The sequence below is a fragment of the Triturus cristatus genome, chromosome 6 (assembly GCF_964204655.1).
Source record: "Triturus cristatus chromosome 6, aTriCri1.1, whole genome shotgun sequence".
Taxonomy (NCBI): Eukaryota; Metazoa; Chordata; class Amphibia; order Caudata; family Salamandridae; genus Triturus; species Triturus cristatus.
Window position 1 is genome coordinate 985534955 of NC_140589.1, and position 21202 is coordinate 985556156.

The window sequence follows — 21202 nt, forward strand, 5'->3', positions numbered from 1 at the left end:
TACATGTGAGTTCCTTTTTTAAAGTTATATATCACAAAGAAAAGGGGATCAAAGCATAGATACCAGCACCAGTCTTGACATCTCATGTAATTTAGCCACAGAACAAAGTGCAAAAGAGCCTGGGACACAATCCCCTAGGTCCCAAAGATAGAGAAACCAGGAGACACCCAACCGGTTCCTCTAAAAACATACAACAAGAGATAGCTCTGCACACTTGTAAGTATTAAATATGAACAATCCACAATAAAGTACGTCTATAGTACAGTTGTTTGCTTAAAAAGGAGTCGATATTCTTCTGTTGGTATTGAATTTCATCTTTTATTCACATGTATACTTTTTTTTTTTTGCAACCGCCAACGTGTTTCGTCCACAATTGGACTTCTTCAGGGCTCACAATATGGACTTTTTCTATTTTCAAATCTCCATTTCCAGTATGTCTAACTGAATCTGTTTAAGAGGGAATTTATCCAGACATTGTACGTCTATAGTTTCATGAGGGCTAGACTCAGGCTAGAGAAGGCATTTATTCAATTATTGCACACCATTGGACCTGGCCGTCTCTGCAAGGTCATTCCCAAACATTTTGCTCTCCACTATCTGCTGAATTCGTTTTTGTTGGCCATAGGACTCTGTGAACTTTACCAATGGTAACCAGTGCTAAAGTGCTTGTGCTCTCTCCTTTAAACATGGTTAAATTGGATTGCACCCGATTGGCATATTTAATTTACTTAGAAGTCCCTTGTAGAGTGGACCCAGGGCCTGTAAATTAAATGCTACTAGTGGGCTTGCAGCACACATTATGTCACCCACATGTCCCAGGCCTGCCATTGCAACCTGGATGCAGTTTTAAACTGCCAATTGGACTTGACAATTTAACCCCCTTGCCAAGCCTTAAACTCCCCTTTTATTGCATATAAGTCACCACTAAGATTGGCCCTAGGTAGCCAATAGACAGGGTGCATTGTAATTAAAAGGTTGGACATATACTTTTAGGTTCTGAATGTCCTAGTAGTAAAAACTCTTCAATTTGTATTTCACTGCTGTGAGGCCTATCTGTCCCCCTCGGATAACAGTGGGATGACTAATTAGATTTAATGAGTGCTAACCCTTGATTGAGGACTGTGAGAAGCTGGCCTGGTATATGATGTACACTTATGTAAGTGGACACCTTGCACCAGTCCAGACAGCCCTTATGGTGATTTAAGAGGTCTTAATCAACCTTAGAAAGATCTCTAAGTGGTAGCTGTGGACAGCAGCCTTCACGCTTTGTCCAGAATGAGTGTAAAGCAGCTTGTTTTACCAGAATGCAATCCTTTTGTATAGATTAAGTGAAAAAGAACCACACCAAATATTTATTAAAATATGTATTTATTACACAATACTCTATAGAATGTTCAAGTATCTCCAACACGGAGATAAACACAATGCACACAATACTTTAGTAAGAAATGCAGTAAATAGCACGTTATACACAGTGGACCCCAGGGAGGGAACAAACCATGTATTAAGAAAGTGGTATAAGAACCATGACTCCAGTCAGGACGATGTCGAGAGGATGTAGAATCGCTGAGGACCCACAGAACCACCCAAGGTAAGTAGATAGGGATCCCACGGAGAGCGTGTGCGGTGTGAGTACATGACCGAGTGCTCCGTACAACTATGTGCAAGTCGCAGTTGGATTTTAAAAGATTAGTGACCCTTCTCAACGGACCCTGAAGAAACCCCTTGGGAGTTAGAAGGTTGGAGAGCCACCCCACCTGTGTATACCCTAGTACCCATGTTACCTACACAAGGGACGCTAGGTGCACAGGGGTGAAGTGGTGTCGGACACCGCCGTCGAAACTAATTAAGGACTTCAAGAAAGTGCTGCTGCTGGAAGAGGAGAAAGTGTCAGTGGGAATCCAAACATGGATTCTTGAAGAGGAGTACCTGAAAGCAGAGGGCACAGAGTCTATGTCACTCAGGAGTGACCAGGAGCCCTGGAAAACGAATGCCCTTTAATGTCGGGTGCTTAAGGAAAGATGCCGATGACCTTGACTCTGCAGCTGCGAGGATCAGGCGATCCTGAGGACGACCAGGACCCGGATACAAGCTGTCCCACGAAGGATGTTGAGTGCTGAGGGGTCGGTGTCCGGCAGGAACACCAAAACGCCTTGGCAAAGGCAACCCTCTCAGGAAGTCAAGAAGTTGCAAAGTTGGGACCAGCAAGGTCCAGGGGACTCACTACACGCAGGGGAGTCAGGACAGGCCCCAAGCAAGCAGGGGAGCCCAAATGAAACAAAAGTGACCCTCAGATGGACCCACAGGCGGAGGCACTGGAGTCACGTAAGACCTCGAGCAGCTCACCAAAGTAGCAGGCCACGGTGCCCATGAGGCGGTGTGGCTGAAGATCTTGGTGGAAGTAGTTGCCTGAGGTTGGGGCTACTTGGAGCCCAATGCCCTTGTCGCAAAGTTGCCAACAAGCATTTGCACTAGCAAATGAACGCGCTGCACAGGGGTTTGGTTAATGCAGCCCACAAGGGATAATGGCCTCAAACTCGGTGAGAGGACAGCTCGGGCCTCGAGGGACATAGGAAACCACCACCTGTGTTGTTGAACCCTTCGTAGTCCACAGAAGCTCGGGATCAGCAGACCGGTCAGCAGTGTTGAGGTGCCTGCGAATGCAGGGAAGTGACTCCTTCACTTCAAGGGAGATTCTTTCAAGTGTCTTGGATGCTCCACAGGTCCTCCACGGATCCTGTATGGTGCACAGGCACAGACGATGCAGCAGACTGGAAGGGTGCCCAGACGGTAGATGTGCAGTGGTGTCAGTTCTAAATCTTATCCCACGACAAATCTAGGGACCTACACCCAGGTAAGCCCTTACATACCCTAGGGAAAGGGTTGGGAAGATTCAGGGGACCCTCCCAGTGGAGGGTCTGGACAGGGGGGGAGGTTACTCTCATGTCCTTTGTCCAGTTTTGAGCCTGAGCGGGAGCCAATGACTCCCAGAACTAGTTTGAGCTGGATTATGCACAGGGACACCAAATGTGCCCCTCATGCAGACTTTCTGGTACTGGCAAGCCAACCCACCTGGTCCCAATACACTAAATTCTGTCTGGGAGGTCGTCACACCTCCCTTTGACAGGATGCCTATTGTTCCACCTTCCTCTGGCTCGAGCTTGGCTCAGCAGCAGGAGGGCAGAATGTGTATCTGGTCAGCAGCAACCATTTTGTGCTGTCCGGGGCTAGAAGGTTGGCATCGGGAAAACTGAGAGCCTAACGGAGGGCTCTGCCAGTGCTTGGAATCCTACCCCACACATTTTACGGTGTGGGAGTATGATTCCAACATGTTTGATACCAAACATGATGGGGTTTGTTGCAGCCGGTTTGAGATGGTCATCGCGCAATTACTCGATGCCCCTCTATATAGTATATGGCTGCTTCACTGACAATCCGCGAGAATGGACTCTGTAGGCTGCAGTGGTGTCCTGCTCGTGCATGGGCACCCTCTCACTTAGAACCAAGCATCCTGCCTCCAGGATTGCAAAGGCCAGCTTATAGGGGTGACTTATAGGTTTTAAGTGCAGTGACCCAAGATATAGTAAACCTATATATTTAGTAAGTGGTGTAAGCACCAACTCACACAGGCTGCAATGGCAGGCCTGCATTTCCATTTTGAATGGTCTTTCATGGGCGGCACAATACATGCTGTAGCCCACGGGAGACCTCTGGGGTACCTATGCCATGGGTACCATATACTAGGGACTGAAAAGGGTACCCCGGTATCCTATCTGGGATGTACCTAAGTACTTACCATAACAATTTAGGGAGAAAGCAGATAGACTGGGGTCCTGATTAGCAGGATCCCAGTCAGACTAGTCAAAAACAGCATCACATCAAGCAATAAGTGGGAGTAACCATAAGAAACAGATCCTACTTTTCTACAAGGACAGAAAAGCATTTTATGTTTTGTATTTATGACATTTTAATTAAAATTATCTGTGATGGTAATGTCGGATTTTAAATTACAACCTAGAAAATGCCACTTTAAGAAAGTTGAAATTTTCCTACCCTGAGCCATTTGGTACTTGCAGCCTCCAATGGGTCACTTGAATGAGTATAAATGACACCCCTTGTGAATTCCTTCCAAACAGTCACACAATAGAGAGATTAGGTGTGCCTGAATGGGCCATCTGTTGGCCTGATGTTGGAGTGATGGGTCTGGGCACAACCCCACTTGCAACTGAATAGGCTGTGCTCTGCCTTCATACAAATGCTTGCCTGTCACCTTCACATTGTGTCTGCAGCCAGCTTGCAGCCATGGTAGGGCAGTCATGCAATTCTAAGCACTTCAAAGAGAAACCTCTAGAAACGTCTCTCAACTTCAAAGGTAGCACCAGGTATAAAAACAGGGCCCTCAGAACCACTCTTCAGTTCACTTTCTAGATGTGCGGAAGAACTCTCAGAGGACTGCCTGCTGCCTTGTCCTGCTGTGTACTCCAAAAGACTGCTTTGCTAGTTAACTCACCCTCCTGTTCAGAGTCACAGGAATATAAAAGGCTCCCACCATCTTTAACCCACACCTGGAACCAACCAGCCTGAGTGAGGAACCCCCAAGTGTTGTCCAACCACTCCTGGACCATTGGTTGTGGTGCTAAAGGTGCCATGATAGCTAAATTCAGAGCTTGGGACTTTAAATATTTTTGGCTAAAAATTGCTCTGAGAACCAAGGGAAGACCAGGACCAACCTGCTCGTCGATCCGCCCAAGGTGCTTCGCCAGTCGGCCTGACATCACGGATGCTCCACCCACTTTCTTCTCTGCAGTAACAAATCCTGTTCATTCGCCAAAGGGGGATCCGACCTCGTGAAACTGTCTTCAGCCACAACCTCCTGCCTCGTCTCGCTTGAGATTTTTGACTTCCAAAAAAGTGACTAAGTCCATACGTAGAATCTTCACAGGGACTTCGTCGAACAGCTCCCCGACGACAACTCTCACTCTTCGGACACCGCCTACAGCCTTGCCCCGCCGACCTTCACCTTCTCAGAAAAATGTTGTTGAAAATTCTTCTAAGTCCGAAGGGAAGCGCCAGGCACAATCCACTTCTTGTATTCGATCCGCACTCCATCGTGCTCAGCCATATGTTTAGACTTTGACCCAGTCTTGCGCCACGAGAGGCCTGTGGTTGGCGCTTTGATCTTTTAGGCGCTAGTTATTATTAAACATGTTAAAAATACATAACTCTGGTTCTACTGATTGGATTGTTGTCATGTTGGTGTCAATATATTTAAATTTACAATATTTTTCAAAATTGGTGTGGGATTTTTCTTGTGTTGTGCATTTACTTTATTACTGTTTTTGTGCTGCATATTTACTTTATACATTGCCTCCAAGTTAAGCCTGACTGCTTATTGAGCCAAGCTACCCAGGGTTAAGCACAGGTTAACTTAATGACTGTTTGTAGCTCACCCTGCCAGGGACTGTGGCTGTTGCTTGACCAGAGCTCACACTCCAGTCAACCAACAACTCAATTTCTCACATTGGTGTTCAGCTGTGTAGATCAGGACTTGTGTTTGTACATGACCATACAGTGAGTTGTGGTACACAAAAATCCCAGATAAATAATTTGATATCAAAGTTGACCTCTTTTTAAACTGTCCTTGATTGGCCACAATTTGTTTCTTTTATTCAAATTCAAGTCCTGCCTCACATATTGTGTGCCTGTGGCTCTTGCCTGCCAAGATGGACTTGGATGTCAATGCTATTGAAAGATATAGCATGGCTGAGCTGAGAAAGTTGTGCAAGGAGAGGGGACTCCCAGTCCAGTACCAGATAGCCTTTAGAGCCTAGTCTGCAGAATGCAAGCTGCAGCACGGGATGGTGATGATGTGGAGGTTGTACTGGAAGAGGAGAAGGAGGAAATAGAGGATGAGGAGGACTTCTTTGTAATAGCTCCAGAGCTGAAGAGAGAGGAGCTTCTTTTACCCTTGGCTCGAGAACCAGAGGAGACTGGGAGACCCACAGGAGTGAGGTACCCTACTGGCTCCATCACAGGAAGCAGTGGGCGTTTGCCACCCCTGCCCCTTAAGGACCTGGGGGGCAGGAGAGCTGAAGGGGAGTGCCAGCTGCAACTGGCCCAACAATAACTAACTGCACAAGCAGCGAGGTTGGGAGCAGAGAGAGCCCTAGCCCTGAAGGAGAAACAACTAGTTCTGGAGAACACTAAACTGTTGTGGGCTCATGAACTGAGTTTAAACTAAAACAAGCCTCACAGTCCAGCAGGAATGGCGGCGGCATTACCCCAGTGTTCACTGAGGGTCCATATATTCCAAGACCTGATGCCCAATTACGTGGTGGGAGATGACAGAGGTAAATTGTTTTCTGCATATGAGGTATCCCTGAGGATACACAAGTTCCGAGAGGAGTACTTGGGGTTAGCTTATGGAACCACATGCCAACAGTGGGGAAGGACACACTTCTCACACTTGAGGTGGGTGGCCAATGTGTACCTCCATTAAAGCCATACCAGCTGCTAAATTTGGACTGACCCTTGAGATGTACTGCCAGAGGTTCAAGGACAGCCACAAACTCCCAAACCAGTATTGGGTGGATTTTGTGGACTATTTTGGCAAGGCACAGGATGATTGGGTGAAGTGCAGTCAGGTAAATACTTATAAAAGGCTGCACAATTTAGTTGCAAGAGAGCACATGTTCACTCATTGTTTTCCAGAGATACACCAACACCTGATTGATCACAAGCTCACTGACCACATTGAGCTTGCAAAGGAAACAAACCTCTGGATCAGTACCAGAGTGCCTAAGAACATACCTGAAAGCGATCCTAAGGAGGGTGGTTCAGGGTCCCTCTAACAGAGTGAGGGTGAGTACATAGTGACCCAGAAAGGTCCCAGCCTATTGTGAACAGAAAGTGTTTCCATTCCCCTCCTAAAAACTTGGGGGGGGGGCTGCTCTGGTAAGCAGAGGTTCAGGGTGCCCCATTTCCAACCCCAGTGCTTTGACTGCTCCCAGTTGGGGCACAAGCAAGGGGACCTGGTATGTACCAAGACACAACCAATGGTGGGTACTTTACAGGAATGGCCAATGGGGACTTAGCAGGAAGTGGCTCTCAGGGTGGTATCTCAAATATGCTCTGGGTTCCCTTAGTTGGGAGATAAACTCAGAAAATAGACCTGTGATCCCTGAGGGGTGGGGTCTTCACTTCCACCAGGTCAAAGTGAATAGGGTCCCTGTCATTGCTCTGAGGGACACTGGGCCAGCCAGACCATGGTAGTGGAAAGGCTGGTTTCCTCAGAGCTGAACACAGTCAGGTTTGCAGGGCACCTCAGGCCCAGCAGCAGATCATTGTCCACCCCATGGCCCTGGTATCCCTGGAGTAGGGTGAGGGGGTGACTCAGAGAATGGTCATAGTTATTCCACAGATACCCATAGACTGCCTTCTGGGAAATGAGCTGCCCCAGGTCTCCGGAGAGCTGGGAAAGGGAGCCACCCCGGGCAAAAGCGCAGAACTCTGGACGTAACACTACCAAACAGAAGGTACTCGGGGCCAGAAGATGGGGCAGGGGAAGAAAGGACTCCTCCCTGACCCCTCTTCAGACCCTGGGCTGTCTGACAGTCTTAGGTCAGCCCCCTGGACTGATTGAGAGGAAGAAAGGGTGGCAACCACTTTGGGCTCTCCCCCCTCCCTGTGAAACCTCAGATGTAAGAGATCCCAGGGAGGACTGAGGACTGGGATCTGGCTCTAGACACTGACAGCTGTCAGTGGCCTCTGTTGGTTGCTGCGATATGGGCAGAGTTTTCTTTGGGTTAGGAGCAGAAGTCTGATCTAACTAGTGGAGTAGGCTACATCACTTTGTTGGGCATGGTGTTATTGTTTGCCTACTGGGATGCATATGTGAGCAAATTAGGGTTAGGTGCTGTACAGATGGGGTCCACAGGTGAGGAGAATGGTTCCCCATGGGTCAGTCCAGAGGCTCGGGAGAGCATAGACCGAGGTATCCAAATGAATTCAGAAGGGCGTAGAACTGACAAGTGCTTGTGCAGTAGAGGGCCAATGTCCACATTCTATCACCTAAGCAGGGAAGCCCCTCAAGGTATTGATTAGTCTCCTGTGGCTTTAGGCTGGAGAGGAGTCGTGTTGGAACTAACCCTTTTTGCAGGGTCACCCCCAAACATTTTGTCTTTTACCCTCCAGTTTATTCCAAAATTCATTTTTGTTGGGCTTAGGACTCTATGTACTTTGTCACTCCTAACTAACACTAAAGTGCTTGTGCTCTGTCATTTAAACATGGTTAAATTGGTTTACACCTGATTGGAATATTTAATTTACTCATAAGTACCTTGTAGAATGGTGAACATAGACCAAGGGTCTGTACATTAAATGCACTAGTGGGCCTGCACCACACATTGTGTCGTCCATTGAAGCAGCCCCTTAAAACATGCCCAAGGCCTGCCTGTGCAGCCGGAATGTAGTTAAAAATGATCAATTTGACTTGGCAATCTAACCCCTAGCCAAGCCCTAAGCTCTCCTTTCATTGCACATAACGCACCCCATAGTAGGCTCTAAGTAGCCCATAGGGTAGGGTGGATTGTAATTAAAAGGTTGAACATGTACTTTTAGGTTTTACATGTCCTGGCAGTGAAAAACTCTTAAATTTGTTTTTCACTATTGTGAGGCCTATCTGTCCCATAGGATAACATTGGGTTTCCTTATTACATTTAATAAGTACTAACTATTGATTGAGGACCAATCAACATTTCATGTTTGGTATCTATGAAATTGTAATTAAAAATACTCTTTAACAGTAATGTCAGATTTTAAATTGCAATTTGGAAAATGCCACTTTTAGAAAGTTGTCCTTTTCCTGCCCTTATACATTTGGCACCTGTAGCCTCCCCTGTGTCCCATGACTGGGTGTAACTGACAGTTAGACCTTGTGAATTCCTCCTAGACAGTCACTCAATAGAGGGATTAAGTGTGCTTGAATGTGCCATCTGCTGGCAGGATGCGGGGGGGTGAGCTGGAGATTTTCGACTTCCAAAAAAGTGACTAAATCTGAACGTAGAAATCTTTACTGTGACTTCATCCAGTGGCTCTCCGATGATGACACTCCCTCATCGGACACAGCCTGCAGCCTTGCCCCACTGAACTTCACCTTCCCCGAAAGACTTTCTTGAAAATTCTTCCAAGTCTAAAGGCATGCGCCGACAAGACCCAATCCTCTTCTTGTATCTGATCCGCTCTCCATCGTGGTCGACCATATTTTCTGACTGAGACATGGTCTTGGGCGACTATATGTCCGTGGTTGGCGCTTTAATCTTTTAGATGCTAGTTTTTACTAAAATCTTAAAAAATTCGTAACTTTGGTTCTATTGACCAGATGTTTGTCATTGTGGTGTCAAATAATTTATTAAAATGTATCTATTTTTCTAAGTTGGTTTGGGAATTTTGTTGTGTGTTTTTACTTTATTACTGTTTGGGTGCTGGAGAAATACTTTACACATTGCCTTTAAGTTAAGCTTGGCTGCTTTTTGTACTAAGTTACCCAGGGTACAAGCACAGGTTAATTTAGCAACTTTTTGTGGGTCACTCTGCCATGGACTGTGGCTGTGATTACCCAGAGCTCACATCCTAGTCAACCAACAACCCAATTTATCACACACGCTGTGTCTGTTAATGTTCTAAAGTGAATAACCGATTCAAGTAAACTATACAAACAATTCTATAGCTGTTGACAAGGTGCACCACAGTTGATCCCATCAATCCCTAATCTAAAGTGAGTTTTTTCTTATTTCCTAAATAGTGACACACTTTAGGAAAATAAAAAAGGGTAAAAGAAAAAACCTACTTGAGGAAATCGGTTTCCCTTTGGATTCTCATAGTTTGGGTACTAGTGAGTGTTTTTCTAGTAGGCTGGTCTGCAGCGCCGTTCATCTGGAAAAAAAATAACAATGGTAATTTGGATTAAGAAGTTGAGCAAGTGAAAACTAGTTCTGTGATACCTTCTGTTTTAAAACATATACACAACTACATTAATTTTCTTATTATTTGCAACTTTTATAAATAGATTGAAAGAACTACACCCATGAAGAAAATAAATATAAAAATTAAAATGCTGAAATCAAAAACTTAATATAGTCTCAAATTCAATACTTTATTTCTTACTGAAAACTACAACTTTGTTAGCTGTGAATTTGCATGACAGATATTCAGATTAAAGCACTGTTAAAGTTATTCTGCACTCAAGACCTTTGCCCTCAAAGATATTTTGATAAATATTTTGGGAACATGGCAAACGAGCTGGCGATTTTCGATTTTCTTGTATCCTGTGCAATCCTCCTGTGTCTTCCTAAATGTATTTAGGTGTAAATGCTTTTTTGTTAAATACTCATTTAATTGGGTAGCAAGTGGAGTGTAGCAGGGGTGTTAAGAACAACAAGATGTTGTCCACCAAAGCATTGGATTTTAATAGAAAAGCTTTTCTGGAGTCAAACAACTCCGTTAAAAGCAACAGGAACTGCATACTACTACAATTTTTCTGCTGATGTCAACAAATTGAGGTGATTTATGTTCACCAAGACTAATTTGTGGCTGCTTAATGTCACCATTGGGCACTTGGACTTGCATGTCAGGTGATCTCAAACCAAACTTTAGCGTCACACCCACGAAATCCTATGGCCTCATAGCCCCAACTGGGAACCCTATAAGTGGGGCAAACCATTGTAAACCCTTATTTAGCTAATCCTGCCAATGATACAAACACTTGATCCATAGAATGACAAAGGTTGCATTTAGGGACTGTGGACAGCACCATTAGAATTTGTAGCTGAACATCCTGCTTCAAATTTCAAATCTTTCCAGTATAGCATCTATTTTCAAGATACTTTTGACTGAACATGTTTTAAAGTCTCCAGGGTCCTGCATGACACTTTCTGTTTCAACTCAGTATTGGTCCAATGATCCATATCAGTAAGGACTTGAATTTGTCCTCCAGCACTTTGATTGCAACTTTAATCCCTGTTAGGTTTTCATGACAGAACAGTATGGATTATCATGAAATTAATAGTTCTTGTTGGAGATATTTTGCAATACCAATAAAACAAAGCATGATGGTTCTATACAGTTGTAATGTTCATGGATATCGTAAAGAGAGAGTAGTCAAGGACTGTTTATATGAAAAAGTTATTATATTTTCTTATATACATACGGAAAATGTATATAGTGTCCCACGTGAAAATGGAACACGAGGTAACAATAAAATACAAAACATGTATTTAACCAACAAAACAACATATATTCAAGTGTTTCCACAAAACTAAAAACAAACCCATAGAAAAATTATCAAATACATTTGAGCGCTTATATCAATTAAGAGAACTGAGTAGTTGGTACATTTACATATATCGAAGATGTTTCGACCCCTTTAAGGGTATGGGTCTCATCAGGATCAACAGAATGAAGGGAACACCTAAAGAATAAAGAAAACAATGTCTGCTCTGTCATATCAGGTGTAAAAGAACAAGTTACATACCTTCGGTAATGCTTTTTCTGGTGGATACAGTATCTGCCTGTGGATTCCTCACCTTGTGACTATCCCCTGCGCCAGCAACATTCGGAAACTTTTGTAGTTTTCCCACGCTGACGAGGACGACGTCACAGAAGCGCGGCTCTGCTGACGTCACTGGATCCATAAGAGGACCTCGTCGGCGTGATGACGTCAGTTCCGAACTTTTTTCCGTGCCTTCGAGGCACACGGACAGACCGACAACAATATATATACAGTATACACAGTACATAATATACAAACCAACACACACAGTGTGAAGTCAATGCAGGAAAGCAAGAGAAATAACACACTTCGTTTGACAGCAACAGATAAAACTTGTCACATCATCACTATTGTAGATATACAAGGGTGGACTACGGGGAGGGGGTGGGTCAGTGAGGAATCCACAGGCAGATACTGTATCCACCAGAAAAAACGTTACAGAAGGTAAGTAACTTGTTCTTCTGATGGATACATCTGCCAGTGGATTCCTCACCTTGTGAAAAGATTCCCACAGCAGACCCGCTCCCGGAGGAGGGTGTCCACCCTTGTATACCAAAAAGTCCTGAAGGACGGAACGAGCAAAGTGACCGTCCCTCATCACCTCGGAATCCAAGTAGTAGTGGTTCGCGAAAGTGTGGAGGGAGGCCCAAGTTGCCACCCTACAAAAGTCCTCCACAGGAAAATCTCTAGATAAGGCAGATGTAGAAGACTTTGCCCTGGTAGAATGAGCCCTTATACCCTCTGGAGGTTCCTTACCAGTAAAAGCTCACCGCCCTCTTAGGGTCCAAGCGGTGAAGCCGCTCCTCCTCCTTAGAAGGGTGAGGGGGAGGATAGAAGGTAGGAAGGGTAATGGATTGCCCCAGATGGAAAGGAGTTACAACCTTAGGCAGAAAACAGCCCTGGTCCTGAGTACCATTCTTTCAGCATGAATGGTCAAGAACGGGGGTTTCGAACTCAGAGCTTGAAGCTCACTTACCCTCCTTGCCGTGGTAATGGCAATGAGAAAAACTGTTTTGAAAGACAATAGCCTTAAGAGACACTAGTGCAAGGGCTCAAAGGGAGAACCCATCAAGTAAGTTAAGACAAGATTTAAGTCCCATTGAGGCACAATAAATGGAGTGGGCAGAAATTTGTTGGTCAGGCCCTTAATGAACCGTAATACAATGGGTGATTTAAACAAGGGCGGCTGATCCGGCAAACAAAGGAATGCCGACAAAGCTGATAAATAACCCTTCACAGTAGCTACAGCAAAACCTTGCTGAGCAAGAGAGAGAGCAAACTGAAGGATGTTGGATAAACGAACCCTCAAAGAGTCAATAGACGTCTCCCCACACCAATGGACAAATTTGGACCACCTAAAGGAATAGATAGACTTGGTGGAATGACGCCTGGCAGACAAAATCACGTCTACCATGTCAGGCGGGAGAGAAAAAGAATTCAGGTTGCCCCGTTCAATCTCCAGGCATGAAGGTGTAAGCTCTGGAGGTGGGGGTATAGAACCTGCCCCTCTGACTGTGAGAGGAGGTCTGCCCTGAGAGGCAGACGGAGCGGAGGGCACGAGGAGAAGTGGAGAAGATCCGTATACCACACCCTTCTTGGCCAATCCGGGGGGCGATCAATATGACTTGGGCCCGGTCTTGGCGAATCTTCCTCAGAACCCGAGGAATCAAGGGTATGGGAGGTAACGTGTAAAGGAGATGTGAGTCCCATCTCAACTGAAACGCGCCCCCCAAAGCTCCCTGCATGGGATACTCGAGACTGCAGAATGACGGGTAGTGAGCGTTCTCGTGAGTGGCAAACAGGTCCACCCGAGGAGTTCCCCACGAGCGAAAGACGTGACGAACCACCTTCGGATGGAGCCTCCACTCGTGGTCGGCAGAGAACTGCCGACTGAGACTGTCTGCACGCACGTTCAGAACTCCGGCCAGATGATTTGCCATCAGACAAATCTGATGATCCTAAACCCAGGACCAGAGACTCAGAGCCTCTCTACAGAGACAATGCGACCCCACTCCTCCCTGCTTGTTGACATACCACATCGTTGTCCGTCAGGACATGAACTGACTGACCGCGAAGGGAAGGGAGGAAGGCCTTGAGCGCCAAACGTATCACCCGCAATTCCAAAAGGTTGATGTGAAGCAACCTTTCCTTCTGGAGTTCAAAGATCCTTGATCTCCAGATCCCCCAGATGCGCACCCCACCCTAAAGTGGATGCATCCGTTATCACTGTGGTCACCGATGGAGGTAGATGGAAGGGCTTTCCTTGAGACAGATTGCCCTCCACACTCCACCAAGACAGATCCGCTGCAGCTTCTCTAGAGATCCTCACAGACTCCCTTAGATCTCCGTTGTGCAGATACCACTGCCTGCGGAGGTACCACTGGAGCGCCCTCATGTGCCAGCATGCATGGTTGACCAACAGGCTGCAGGAAGCAAACAGACCAAGCAGACGAAGGACCGTCAGGCTGGAACAACCGCTCCATTGTAAAAGAAGGGATTCATTTCCTGTATGTCGAGAATCCTTTGTGGGGGTGGGAATGCTCGACACACAGTAGTGTCCAGTACCGCCCCTATGAACAGGTTGCGCTGAGAGGGCGCCAGGTGAGATGTGGGCACGTTTATCGAGAAGCCCAATTTGTACAACAGCTGAGTCGTAACCTGCAGATGATGAAGCACCTTCTCTGGCGACTCCGCTTTGATCAGCCAGCCCTCCAGATAGGGGAAAACTGGACTCCCCGACCTTCTGAGATGGGCTTGCACCACTGCCATCACCTTGGTGAAGACTCGAGGTGCAGTAGTAAGACCAAACGGTAGAACCGCAAACTGATAATGTTGCGACCCTACCGTAAAACGGAGATACTTCCTGTGCGACTTCAGGATGGGGATGTGAAAATACGCATCCTGCAAGTCGATCAACACCATCCAGTCCTCCTGTTGCAGCGCTTGAAGAACCTGCGCAAGGGTGAGCATCTTGAACTTCTCCTGCTTCAGAAAAAGGTTCAAGATCCTGAGATCCAGCCTGCCACCCTTTTTGGAATCAGGAAATACCGGGAGTAGCATCCCTTACCCCTTTCCTGCTCTGGAACCACCTCTATCGCACCTTTTTTCAGCAATGTAAGGACTTTCTCCTGCAGGAGAAGAAGGTGGTCCTCCGAGCAAGCACCTTGGCAAGGAGGGTAATTCGGAGGTAATTCCCGAAAGGGAAGAGCATACCCATTTTCTACAAGATCTAGAACCCAAAGGTCTGTAGTGACCAATTCCCAATCTTGTAAAAAATGGTTAAGCCGACCCCCCCACAGGACCAACATGATCCAGAATGTTGGATCTAGGGCTGCTTTGCAGTGGTAGGAGAGAGGGAGGGAGGAAGAAGAGGAGGAGGAGAGCTGATGACATTGTGTACGATCTCTGTTCCTTCCCCTGTAGTTCTTATACAGGGTATTTTGCTGCTGCTGTTGCTGTTGCTGCTGCTGAGGCTGCCTGAAGGTCCGAAAGGACGACCTCCTAAACCCTCTGTACCTCCTATAAGAGGAACCTCTAGGTTGTGCCTGCAGGCCCAAAGACTTGGCCGTGGCTTTGCTGTCCTTGAACCTTTCCAAGGCTGCATCCGCTTTCTTCCCGAACAGCCCAGAACCATCAAAAGGCAAGTCCAGAAGTGTTGCCTGCACATCAGGAGAGAACTCTGAAGATTTAAGCCAAGCACTCCTCCTTGTGGCGACAGAGGAGCCCATGATCCTGGCAACAGAGTCCGCAGTGTCCAAGCCACTCTGGATAACCTGTCGTGCAGCAGCCTGAGTGTCCGACAGGACTTCATTAAAATTCTGCCTGTCCTCCTCAGACAACTTAGGAGCCAGCTGTTTAGCAGAATCCATGAGAGCGTGGATATAACGGCCCAAGAGACAGGTGGCATTTGTGGACTTTAAGGCCATACTCGCCGAGGAGAACACCTTCTTGGCTGATTGGTCGAGCTTTTTCGACTCCCTATCACTAGGAACCTGTGGAAAAGCCCCAGAAGACTTCTTTGAACAGGCAGCTTGAACCACCAGACTTTCAGGAGAAGGATGTGATGTAAGAAAGTCCGGATCTCCTGGAGCCGCTCTGTACCTCCTAGCAACAGACTTAGATACTGCCGGAGCCGAAAAGGGCTTACGCCAAACCTCTATGACTGGCTCAGTGATGGCATCATTAAGTGGAAGTAAAGGCTCTACCACAGTGGAGGGAGAATGAAGAACCTCGGTAAGGATATTGGGTTTAAATTCAGCAGTTGGGATCTGCAAGTCCAAAAGTCCCACTGCTTTCCTTATGACCGTGTAGTAAGGAGCCACATCCTTAGAGGGAGCATCAGTAGGAGGAGTAAGCTCCCATTCCGGTGACAAATCAAGGCCACTTGCCTCTTTTAGTTCCTCAAACAAGTCATCTGACTCCATGAGCTCACCCTCTTCCATTTCTTCCACCTGGTACCTCTGCTCCTCCAAAATTCTCTGTGCTTGTCGCCTGGACCTAATCCTCAGAACTGGCGTCGGCGGCGCCGCACACGACTCCGACGGAGCCGGAGCCGGCGTCGAACACAGATCCGGAGGTGCAGCCGGAGTCAAACGAGGTCGAGCTGGAGCCGGAAAAGAAGGGAGCGGCGTCGATGTCCTCGGCGCCGGGAAATGCCAAGACGGCGTCGCTGGAAAGTATGGCATATATGGAGCCTGAGCGTAGGCCTGAGGGACCCCCAGATTAAAGGCCATTGGACCCATGGGACCCGAAGGTGCTCCAGAGGGGTACATCGCTCTCGTAAAGACTCCATACATAGCATTTAAATAATGCGATGGGTCTTGTCCCGGGCCAGGAAAGGGGGGGGTAAGGCTCAGATTGACGCATTACCGGACTCGGGCCAATCGGCGCCGACGGTGGAGCCAATGGAGCCGAAGACTCATCTGGAGCCGGAGCCTCTTCCACCGGAGCCGGAGAATGCGTCGGCATCGGTGATGGAGCCGGAGAACGCTCCGGAGAAGCTGCAGGCGAAGTCGGACAAACAGGAGAAGCTGGATTTGACACAGAAGGAGAGGGAGAAACATAATCCTTACGACGTCGAGGAGCAGGTGAAGTCGATCTCGGAGCCGTCTCCTTATCTGAACGGCGTCGAGAGCCGTGCCTCTTCTTCTTTCTATGTTTCTTCGACTTCGAAGCATGACCCGACGTCGACTTCGAGTCCGACCTCGATCTTGAACGCCTTCGACCTCTCTTCTCCTTTCTCATTTTCGCTATAAATAGCTTAGCTTCTCTTTCCTTTAAGGCCTTTGGCGTCATCTTGCGGCAGCAAGAGCATCCCTCGACGTCGTGATCCGACGACAGGCGCCAGACACAATCCTCGTGTGGATCTGTAATGGACATGTGTTTACCACACTCTCTACAAGGCTTGAACCATAACTTCTTCGTCGACATCTTGAAAAAGAAACAAGAAGAAAGCAGAAACACCAGCAGAAACACAAAGTAACCAGCAAAAGCTACGGAGAGTCCCAGAAAACCGTTAGCGTCGACGGCGCGGAAAAAAGGGAACTGACGTCATCACGCCGACGAGGTCCTCTTATGGATCCAGTGACGTCAGCGGAGCCGCGTGTGGAGCCGCGTGTGGAGCCGTGCTTCTGTGACGTCGTCCTCGTCGGTGTGGAAAACTACAAAAGTTTCCGAATGTTGCTGGCGCAGGGGATATTCACAAGGTGAGGAATCCACTGGCAGATGTATCCATCAGAATGTCAAATTAATGAATTATTGACACTTGTACATATCCTGCGGGATTCACAACGTATGTACACACTACCTAAAGTGATATAAAGGAAGAGTTACTCACTTGGGGCACCCAAGATGGGAAACTTTAAAAAAGAAACGCAAGCTGTAGCAGATCTTGATGCCGAGGATGATCCACCTGGAAAGCATTCTCTTGTGGACAGCCTTGACCTTCATCTTGCCCACATATCCAATGAAGAGTTGATTGTCCAACGCGAAGTCCTTAGTTCTGTCCAGGTAGAAGCTGACCGCCCGCATGTGGTCCAGGCAGTGGAGTCTCTCCTTCTCCTTGGAAGGGTGAGGGGAGAATAGAAAGGAGGTAACATGATAGACTGCCCTAGGTGGAAGGGAGTGACCACCTTAGGCAGGAAAGCAGCTCTCGCTCTAAGAACCATGTTATCCGCATGAATTGAGGTAAATTGGGGGCTTGGAGTTAAGGGTCTGCAGCTCACTAACCCACCTGTCACAAGTAATTGCAATCAGAAATATTGTCCTAAATGTTAGAAATCTCAATGGACAGCTATGCAGGGGTTCAAAGGGAGACCCCATCAAGAAAGTAAGGACTACATTCAAATATCACTGAGGCTTTATAAATGGTGTTGGAGGAAACCTATTAGTGAGACCCTTAATGGATATCATGACTATGGGAGATCTAAAAAAAAAAAAGAGGGTTGGTCTGGTAAGCAGAGAAAAGCCAACAAGGCAGACAAGTAGCTTTTGACCGCTGCTACTGCACAACCCTATTGTGCCAGGGAAAGCGAGAAACTGAGAATATCAGACAAATGGGCTTGTAATGGAATAATCAATCTCTCTCCACACCATTTCACCTACCTGGCCCACCTACCGGAATAGACAGATTTGGTGGAGTGTGTTCTGGCCGATAAAATAACATCACCACATCCGGCGGGAGAGTGAAAGAGCTCAGGTTGCCCCGTTCTATCTTCAGGCATGAAGGGGCATGCTCTGGAGGTGAGGGTGTAGCGCCTGCCCCTGCGACTGCAAAAGGAGGTCTGCCCTGGGGGTGAGACGGAGCGTAGGGTGTGATGAGAGGTAAAGGTGGTCAGTGTACCACCCCCTTCTTGGCCAGTCCGGGACGATCACCTTGCGGGAGCGAGCAGCAGCGCGCATTCTAATTGAAAACATATGGCTTTGGCGCCGCCGCTGCTCGCTCCCGCAAGGCGGAGGCCAGCACAAGCACGAGTGTGCTTTAAAACAGCTGCTGCTTGTTTGCATTCCAGCATTAGTCATTCACAGTGATTAAACACAGCGCAGGCCGTATTTTTTCTTTTTTCTCTCCCCCCTCACTCCCTTTCTCTTTCGCTCACACTCTCTCTTTCACACTCTCTTTATTGTCGGTTTAACCCATGATATTATCAGGGATTGTCTAACCCTTGAACATACCCATAACATATCATGGCTGCAAAATGTTAAAGAAACCTTGTCGATATTGGGCTGTGATTCCCTCTTCAATGAGCCACTCACATGTCAGTCAATTTCCAAAGTTGAAATTAAATCTCGACATAGATTACATAGGGACAACAAAAGACAAGTTCAAAACAGGATTAACTCCACGGTACCCATCTACCTGGGGCTACCCACAATTCTGGATGGGGCAAATTCATATCTGTCTTTTGTAACTAATATACGGCACCGATATTTATTGGTGCATTTTAGGTTGAATTTAATCCTGTTTTGTTGGCTTTTCTGGCAGGTGTGTACTCAATTAATGATTTGCCATTTTGCTCATGTGATGCCATTTCTCCACAGTCAAACTTACATTTTATATTTTTCTGTGAATTTTACATGTATGAACGGCAAAAGTATATTATTCCCCTCCTACGGAAATATCATTTTAAATAATGTCGTCCAGCTTTAACCTTTTTACAAACGCTCCCTGACCCTTATGTATGCTTTTTTCTTGCCTCTTATTTATGTATGGCCCTATCACAAAGGAGATCCTTTGCTTTTTAATTGTGTGTGTTTTTTTTTAATGGCTATTGCGCTTTTTTGCTCATTATACTGGATCTGGATGAATTTAGTAGAATGTAACAGAGGGTTTCTTAGTTTTAGCTTACCTATGGTTTTTATCTTGTTTTTATCTGTGCTCTCTTTTAAATTTACTGGAATTGTATTGTATGAGCGAATAAATATTTTATGATGCAATGCACTTTTATGATCTTATTTCTTGAGATCGAATAAAGTTAAATTGACTGACTGCAGAACAACGGGCAGTGTGCATTTTCATGAGTGGCAAACAGGTCCAACCGAGGGAACCCCTCACACACTGAAAATGGGATGGACCGCCTCAGGATGGCGATGCCAAGTGCTGCCAACTGAGATTGTGCGCAAGCACATTCAGCACTCCGGCCAGATGATTCGCAATCACACAAATCCAATGGTCCTGAGCCCAGGACCAGAGACACAGAGCCTCTCTGCAGAGATGATACAACCCTATTCCTCCCTGTTTGTTGATGTACCACATTGCAATAGTGTTGTCCGTCAGGACCTGAACTGACTGACCATGAAGGGAAGGGAAGAAAGGCCTTGAAAGCCAATCGTATCACCTGCAACTCTAGAAGATTGATGTAAAACAAACTTTCCTCTGGAGACCAAAGGCCTTTGACCTCCAGATCCCCCAGATGAGCTCCCCACCCTTGAGTGGAGGCATCCGTTATCACTGTGGCCACCAGAGAAGGGGGTTGAAACGGCTTCCCTTGAGACAGGTTGTCCGAAACACTCCACCATAACAGCTCTGCTGCAGTGTCTCCGGAGATCCTGCCCACCTCCTTGAGATCTCCGTTGTGTTGAAACCACTGCCTGCAGAGGCACCACTGAAGTGCCCTCATGGGAAACCTATTAGTGAGACCCTTAATGAATATCATGACTATGGGAGATCTAAAAAAAAAGAGGGTTGGTCTGGTAAGCAGAGAAAAGCCAACAAGGCAGACAAGTAGCTTTTGACCGCTGCTACTGCACAACCCTATTGTGCCAGGGAAAGAGAGAAACTGAGAATATCAGACAAATGGGCTTGTAAGGGAATAATCAATCTCTCTCCACACCATTTCACGTACCTGGCCCACCTACCGGAATAGACAGATTTGGTGGAGTGTGTTCTGGCCGATAAAATAACATCACCACATCCGGCGGGAGAGTGAAAGAGCTCAGGTTGCCCCGTTCTATCTTCAGGCATGAAGGGGCATGCTCTGGAGGTGAGGGTGTAGCGCCTGCCCCTGCGACTGCAAAAGGAGGTCTGCCCTGGGGGTGAGACGGAGCGTAGGGTGTGATGAGAGGTAAAGGTGGTCAGTGTACCACCCCCTTCTTGGCCAGTCCGGGGCGATCACCTTGCGGGAGCGAGCAGCAGCGCGCATTCTAATTGAAAACATATGGCTTTGGCGCCGCCGCTGCTCGCTCCCGCAAGGCGGAGGCCAGCACAAGCACGAGTGTGCTTTAAAACAGCTGCTGCTTGTTTGCATTCCAGCATTAGTCATTCACAGTGATTAAACACAGCACAGGCCGTGCTTTTTTCTTTTCCCCCTCACTCCCTTTCTCTTTCGCTCACACTCTCTCTTTCACACTCTCTTTATTGTCGGTTTAACCCATGATATTATCAGGGATTGTCTAACCCTTGAACATACCCATAACATATCATGGCTGCAAAATGTTAAAGAAACCTTGTCGATATTGGGCTGTGATTCCCTCTTCAATGAGCCACTCACAAGTCAGTCAATTTACAAAGTTGAAATTAAATCTCGACATAGATTACATAGGGACAACAAAAGACAAGTTCAAAACAGGATTAACTCAAAGGTACCCATCTACCTGGGGCTACCCACAATTCTGGATGGGGCAAATTCATATCTGTCTTTTGTAACTAATATACGG

The 21202-nt window shown here is 46.9% G+C and overlaps 1 protein-coding gene across 1 annotated transcript in view; it reads right to left on the bottom strand.

Annotated features, from left to right (window-relative positions):
- The window catches only part of DZANK1 (double zinc ribbon and ankyrin repeat domains 1), a 1028117-nt gene that overhangs the window by 794941 nt on the left and 211974 nt on the right, over positions 1 to 21202 (bottom strand). Inside the window, exon 7 of the mRNA XM_085611767.1 lies at positions 9848 to 9933. Within this exon, the coding sequence (XP_085467893.1) occupies positions 9848 to 9933 (86 nt within the window). The remainder of the gene's footprint in view (positions 1 to 9847; positions 9934 to 21202) is intronic.